Source organism: Elephantulus edwardii, unplaced genomic scaffold (assembly GCF_000299155.1).
Source record: "Elephantulus edwardii isolate Elephantulus edwardi_28Jun2011 unplaced genomic scaffold, EleEdw1.0 scaffold00010, whole genome shotgun sequence".
Taxonomy (NCBI): Eukaryota; Metazoa; Chordata; class Mammalia; order Macroscelidea; family Macroscelididae; genus Elephantulus; species Elephantulus edwardii.
The window spans coordinates 67,965-75,859 of NW_006399760.1; the positions used below are offsets into that span (position 1 = coordinate 67,965).

At 39.4% G+C, this 7,895-nt stretch overlaps 1 protein-coding gene across 1 annotated transcript in view; it reads left to right on the forward strand.

Moving 5' to 3' along the window:
- Positions 1-7,895, forward strand: part of MCM6 (minichromosome maintenance complex component 6) — a 60,612-nt gene that overhangs the window by 27,014 nt on the left and 25,703 nt on the right. The window contains exons 9-11 of the mRNA XM_006880731.1: positions 1,769-1,910; positions 4,422-4,529; positions 7,612-7,767. Of these exons, the coding sequence (XP_006880793.1) occupies positions 1,769-1,910; positions 4,422-4,529; positions 7,612-7,767 (406 nt within the window). The remainder of the gene's footprint in view (positions 1-1,768; positions 1,911-4,421; positions 4,530-7,611; positions 7,768-7,895) is intronic.

Here is a 7,895-nt window from a genome sequence, read left to right on the forward strand (position 1 = left end):
CTGGTACAGGAGGAGATTGCCCCTCCTTCCCCGGCAGAGCATCTGGTGGATTCGAACCGTGCACCTCTGGGATTGTAGTTGCAGCTTCTAGCTACTAGGCCACCAGAGCTCCCCTTATTTTGTTACTTTTTGTCACAGCTATTTTGTTTAAAGCCAAGGTCATTTATTTATGCCTATGTTTCCTTTGACTTGTTTAGGTCTTTAATCAATTTTGTGTTGATTTTTGTATGTTGTGAGAATGCACATCTTTGTTCTACATAGTCTCAATACAGTTTGTTGAAAAGCCTGTTCTTTCCTCATGTATTGTAAAAAATCATCTGGATGTAAAGATTTCTGGACTATCAGTTCTATTCCATTATGTCTGCTCTTATGTATACTGTCTTGATAGCTTCCTATTAATTCTTGAAGTTGCAAAGTATGAGTCCTCTTAACTTTGCTGTTCTTTTTCCAGATTATCCTCTGTCCAAAATCTTGGTTCCTACAATTTCTGTAATGAAATTAACTGGAATTTTGATAGGGGTTGTATTATCACTTTAATGATGTTAAGACTTTTAATTCATGAACATTGACTGTCCAGTTGTGTAGCATGCCCAAAAGTGTGAGTGGGCAATGCAGTCCTTACTTGGCCACCAGAGCTCCCTAAATTCTATATATTCACCTACAATTAAAGATCATTTTAACTTTCTTGTAACTTTTATGATTTTTCTTTTCTTTTTTTTCCCTTGACTCAACTCCAGCCCAGTGTTAGAATAACATGGTTAAAGTTACCTTGTGTCTGACATTAAATATTCAGACTTTCACTCTTCAAGTTTGGTTTTTTCCCTGTCTCACTCAATTTATATAATAATAATAACTTGAATTACATGATTTACAGCAGAGCCTTTAACTCTTGTGTTTCAGTGATGAATGTATAGGGTTTTCATAGGAGCCCTTTCTCAGATTGGAGAAAAATGTTCCTAGTTTCTTTGTAGCTCTGAGAATGCTGTGCTAGACCAACGTGGACAAGGTTGGTCTTCAGACCTTTTGTAAAGCAGCAGTAATGTTCTGGACACCTCTAGTAGCAACTCTTTGAACAGTGGATCTGAACCCTGCCCTACACTGTGCGGACCTCACCATCTCTGGCACCCTTGAGCCCATTGTGTCAGTCTATCTTATTGAGAGTCTTTTTCTCTTACTCTGAGCCTACCTTTCCAGCCTGAAGTCCTTCTCTAAGGACTGGTCCCTCCTCACAGTAAGCCCAAAATATGTGAGACAGGGCTTCACCATCCTTGCCTCCAGGGAGCACCCAGGTTTCACTTTCTCCACAATAGACCTGTTTATTCTGTTGGCAGTCAGATACTGAATATCCCATTGACTGCCAAGAGTACTAAACTGTTTCTCGATGGCTTCTTTTAGAATTAATGTTTCTGTCATGTACTGACTTCACATTATCATCTGACAAGTATATCAAAATCCATTTGTAAGGGCAAAGGAGATAAGGCTTCTTGTTCAGATCTTTTTCTGCTATATGGTGTGATGTGTATATTATAGTATGTATTTCTCTGAATTGCTTCACCAGTGCCTCTCAGATGTTCTTGTAATTACCCATGTAACTATAATCCATTCCATGCTACTTAGTGAGTGATGGCTTGAATAATCTCTCACCAACTCACTTCTTATGCACATGTTGATGGGTCTCCCCCCCATCCCGCCCCCCCATGTGTAGGTGATACTGGTATCCCTGGAAAAGTCCCGTATTAATGATCGTTTATCTCACAATGTCGAATAGGCATGTGGAAGAGTTCAGCCCCAGAGCTGTCTACACCAGTGGGAAAGCTTCCAGTGCTGCGGGCTTAACAGCAGCTGTCGTAAGAGATGAAGAATCACATGAGTTTGTCATTGAGGCTGGAGCTTTGATGTTGGCTGATAACGTAAGAACTTTTTTTTTTTTATGATCCATCTTTAATTTGGCTTCAAGTCATTCTCTAGCACTGGGTGGAAACAGTATGCTACAGCTGAGAAACAGGAAACCTAGAATGTTTTCATTACTATATTAGATACACTCATGCAAACTGTTATTTAGAAATGTTAAGAATTTCTTAATATTAATACATTCTTCTAGTTTTAAAAGACCCAGGGAGCTCTGGTGGCCTAGTGGCAGGAAGCTGCACTGAAATCCCACAGGTACGTGGTTCAAATCCACCAGATGCTCTGCTTGAGAAGAAGGAACAATCTCCTCCTATAGTAGCCAGATCCATTTTGATGGTACATACACACACAAAAGAATAAAATTTAAAAAAAAAAAAAAGAAGAGCCAACAAAGTCTATGTTCACAGAAAAAGAAAATCAATATCTGTGCATTTTAACAGGATCAATTAGGTTACCTAGCCACTAACAAACATATTCTGAATCTAGAGCCAAAATATTTGATTCTTCCTGAAAACACAGAGTGACATTTTTTTTAGCATTCGATGAGAATTGAGTAGTTTCCTGGACTGTTGTCTCTTGCTGTCATCTGCATAAGAAGTGCCATTTGCTTTCGTTCCGAGAGTGGATAACCAAAGAGAATGCTAACTGGGGTGGATTTCTTATTTGCAGCTTCTTTTTTTTGCCTTCTTCTTTTCTGGACCTTCTTTCTCTGAGTATGTCCTGTAAGAAGATATAAGTCTCTCCCCCCAATTTTCACTTGTATGTCCTGGATCTGAATCTGTGTCTGAATCTCGTTCTCGTAAGAACTTTTTAAACTACTGGGTAGAAACAAATCAGAATAGTCCTTACTCTCTCAGAAAAGGCCTTTGAATTTCTGTTTAAAAGATACTTTTAAAAAAGCATTCTTTTTTTGTCTGTGTGTACCGTCAAATTGGATCTGACTGGTACAGGAGGAGATTGTCCCTCCTTTTCCAGCAGACCATCTGGTGGATTTGAAACTTGCACCTCTGGGATTGCAATGCAGCTTCTTGCCACTAGGCCACCAGAGCTCCCTTAAAAAAAGCATTCTTAAGTAAGTTATTCATGAGTTTATTAGTGAGAACTTTGAATTGGGGCTTTCATTAGACACATGATGTTGCTTGCCCCAGCATAGGTAGCCAGTGCTACATACTTACAAGCCTTATTTCTAGATTGACAGTCAGTGGATATGTCTGAACTGTGGATTGATTAGGTCTTTGATGTATATAGCATGTTTTTTAAATGTGTGTTATATTCATTATGTTCTACCTTCTCTCGTCACTTCTCCAGTAAACAAGCACCAAATCCATGCCAGATTGACCCAGAATGACTTGACAATAGGGTTTACTTAAGGTTCTGGTGTTAAATAAAAGTGCAGAAAATGTTTTTAGTTTAGCTTTTTGTTTTAACAAGTGTCGTACATTTAAAAATGTATGAGGCTTGTAATGTACTTGAACTTGGTTTTGCTGTGTTTCCTAAGCTGCTTTTTTGAGTGGCTGACTCTACTAGATAAAAGAAGTCTGTTTATAAGGTTATAATATTTATGTCAGAACCATCTTCATGGCTTACCCTCTAGTGGGTTTTCAGAGACTAGAAATTGCCTGGAAAGATAGTGCGTTTTCCTTCTGCAGAGCGGCTGGTGGATTGAAAATGCCTGTCGTTGGGTTGGCAGTGCAGCTCCTTACCCACCAGGACAGCAGAGCGCCCTAACACTTAGTAGACTGGGCCAGAATCATTTTACTCTCTACCTCGGCTAAAGAAAACGTGTATTTTGTCAAAGATTTGGGTTAAGGTGTAAATCCTAACTGTATTAAAAGTAATAAATTAGTACAGGCATATCAAAACAAATGTATGAACCTCCCCTAGGAGAGTCCTTATGCCAAAAGGCTCCTCTGAACCCCTAGAAGCATTACAGCTTCAAAGACCTGCCATGAGGATCATGCTTCTTAAAGAACTATAGAATCAAACTTACAACTGCATCTCAGGAGGTTAGATCAGAACCCTGGGGAGAGGCAATGAGTTTATGCTAATTGGAGAGGAACCCCTCAAAACTAAATGTGAGAATGATCACAAAACTCAAATAATGTCATCAGTGTCACTAAATTATACAAGTTGAAACCGTTTTGGTGTCTGTTTTGCTTTAAATGTTCTCATAGACAAGGTTAAAGGCAGAGAAAACATACAGGGGCTCTTTGAGGAAGATGTATCATTGACTGGTTTTGTCATTTGAGATCATTAAACAGATTATTCCATCAGTATTGAGCCAGGATTGGAGCTTACGATCCCCACTGCAAGTGCTTTAAATCTATGCTTTTAGTTAATTACCCGGGGAAAAGTACAAGTCCTGCCGCTGTATGTCTACTAAACATTCTTGTCCTCTGGAGAGGATGTGAAAGTCTCTGTCGTTAAGAGAACAGACGGGTTCTCTCTGGTGCATACTTCATGAGTTTACTTGTAATGGGCCTTTTTGTTAAGCTGGATCTGTTTGTTTGCAGGGGGTGTGTTGTATTGATGAATTTGATAAGATGGAAACGAGGGATCAAGTGGCTATTCATGAAGCTATGGAACAGCAGACCATCTCCATCACGAAAGCGGGAGTGAAGGTGCGTGTGCCACCTCTGCTCCAAGCCTTCTAGGTTATGGGGAGCAAGAGAAGTTCACCTGCATGATGAGTTACCGTTCCCTGTGTAATGCTTATTAAAATGGGAAATATGGGTGTGAGAATTAGTTACCCATACTGTACGTGCTGGCTAGAATAATGTGCTGCTATGACAGAAAGTACAGACAGTACCAGTAACATTTTTAGCATTTTGTTTATCAAAATTTCCATATATAAAGCTTCTGTATTCTGATAAAGTGGTGTTTCTAGTTGTAATAAAAATAACCAAAGATAGAGTATTTAAATGAAGATCTCTGTAAGTTCAGCACTGTAACCAACATGAAAGGGAATAGAATACTTTTGTATATTAAAGCAGTATGTTCACGTTGTTGTTGATTTCCGTTGAGTCAAGCATGACTCTTAGCAACCCTACGAACAAAAGGCCCTTCTCTAACTGTCAGCATTTATCAAAATTCATAGTTTCTGGAGGCATGTTGTTTAGGAAGTAGATGCCACTCTTGGTTCCAAACCTGTCATAGAATGTTATTGGTTGAGTTGCCTGCGATGCTTAGTGACCCTATGTACAGCAGCTCTAAACCATTCCCTGCCCTGAGCAAGTCTCACTAATTGTGACACAGAAGCCCCCATTGCTCTAGTCACTTTATCAATCCGTCTCATCCGGGGTTTTCCTCTCCTGTGCTGCCTATCCACCCTTCCAAGCATGATGTCCTCCTTCAAGGACCGATCTCTCCTGGCCACGTGACCAAAGTAAGTGAGGCGGAGCTTCAAAATCCTAGCCTCCAAGGAAAGATTTTGTTTCACCCTCTCCAAGACATACCTATTTATTTTCTTGGAAGTCCATGGTATGTTCAAGACTCTTCTCCAGCGTCACAATTCAAAGGCATCTATTCTTCTGTCATCCTTAGTCATTGTCCAACTCTCTGAAGCATAACAAGTAATTGAGAAATCCATGGCCTAGATTAGGTGCACCTTTGTATCTAGACTGACATCGTTGCTCTTCACTCTGGAGAAGTTCATGACAGCAGATTTACTATTTTCTCAGTGCAGTTCATCTTTTGATTTCCTGACTACTGGTGTGAAGAGTGTCAGTTGTGGATCTGAGCAAGCTATAATTGCTAACTCAATCTCCATCTATTATGGTGTTGGCCAACTAGTGAGAATCAGTTGGCCTACTAGAATCTTTGTCTTCTTGATGTTAAGCTTCAATCCATATTGAAGACTACAGTCCTTGACCTTTTGCAGCAAGTGCTTCAGGTCATCTTCAGTTACACCAAGCAAGGTTGTGTCATCTGCATATCATAGGTTATTGATTACTCTTCCTCCTATCTTGATGCCACGCTCCTCATAAAGCCCTGCCTCCAGAATGATCTGTTCTGCATACAGATAGAAAAGGCATGGGGACAGGATGCATCCCTGACGCACTCCTTTCCTTATTTTGAAACATGCATGCAGTGTTTCCCTGCTCTGTTCTGAGGACTGCTTCTTGGTCCAAGTATAGGTTTCGTATAAGCCAAATCAAGTGTTCTGAAATTCCCATTTTCCTCAAGGGTTAGCCACAATTTATTGTGATCCATACTGTCAAATGCCTTTGCATAGGTAATGAAACACAGATAGACATTCTTCTGGTATTCGCTGCTCTCTGCCAAGGTCTATCTGACATTGGTAGTAATATCCCTAGTGCCATGACCTCTTCTAAACCCAGCTTGTATTTCTAGTAGTTCTCTGTCAATGTACTATTAAGTCTTTTGTGGATAATCTTCAGCATGATTTTGCTAGTGTGTGATATTGTTAGGTAATTTTCACATTCTATCGGGTCACCTTTTTATTTGAATGGGAATAAATACGGATCTTTTCCAATCAGTTGGCCAACTAGTTGTCCTCCAGATTTCTTGTCACAGTTTGGTGAATACATGCAGGACAGCATCTGTTTGCTAAAATATGGCACTTGGTATTCCATCAATTTCTGGGGCTTTATTTTTTTGTTTAGTCTTTCAGAGCAGCCTGAACTTCCTCTTTCATCACCATTACCTCTTGCTCATATGTTGTTTCTTGAAATTCCTTTGTGTCAGCCAATTCTTTCTGGTAAAATGACCTTGTATATTCTTTCCATCTTCTTTTAATGCTTCCTGAATCATTCCATATTCTGCCCATAGAATCCTTAAGCACTGCAATTTGTGGCTTGAATTTATTCTTCAGTTCTTTCCGTTTAAGAAATGCTGAGCGAGTTTAGCCCTTTTGATATTCCAACTCCAGCTCCTTGTATGTTTCATTATAATATTTTACCTTGCCTTCCCTAGTGGCGTTTTGAAACCTTCTATTCAGCTCCTTAACTTCTTGGTTTCTTCCCTTTGCTTTGGCTTCTCAGAGCTCTAGTGCAATATTCAGTCTCTTCTGACATCCACTTTTGTATTCTTTTTCCTTCTTTTTAATGACTTTTTGCACTCTTTATGAGCAATATTCCTGGTATCTTCCCACAGCTTATCTCGTCTTTATTCATTAGTGTTCAAGGCCTTAAACCTATTCCTGAGTTGGTTTTTAAATTCAGGGGGATAGACTCAAGGTCAAATTTCGATTTTTGAGAATATGATTTAACCCCCCTAAAGTGTAAATGAAAAAGTGATTCTTCCCTGGCAATCCTAGACCATTAGATACTTGGAGTTTTATTCAGGACTGTTGTTTATAAAAACAAGCAAGTATTGATAGTTTGATTACTTGCTCATATAACATCATAGTTTTAATTTTGCAGTCTTTCCATAACAGCACGTACTCTCATCAACGTTAGTTGTTTATCACTTCACTTAGCCTTTTGTACATCAGCTTAGTACATCAGACTGCTGTAGACTGACATCTGAGTGATTTCCAGTCTGTGTTTCATGCGTGTTCATGAACTTGCAGGGGTCAGCACATCAACACCATCATGGATGAGCCCGTTTACAGCAGTTCGTTGATGAAAAATCCTTTTGATTTTGCATTGACTTTAATTATGAGCAAGATTGTGCACTGTGTTGTGTAGATATTGGTTAGTCTTTAAACCTGTTGTTGTGTTGTTTTTTTATTTTAATCAGGCCACTCTGAATGCCAGAACGTCCATTTTGGCCGCAGCAAACCCTGTCAGCGGACACTATGACAGGTCAAAGTCATTGAAACAGAATATAAATTTGTCGGCACCTATCATGTCCCGATTTGATCTCTTCTTTATACTTGTGGATGAATGTAATGAGGTAACCACATGAACTCTCACTTTTTTTAAAAACTGAGATTTTAATCAAAGTTTATACAGAACTTGGATTTCCATTCATTCCTTGTTGCACATTTTCCTCCCTGCCCATGAACTGTCACTCTTTTTTTT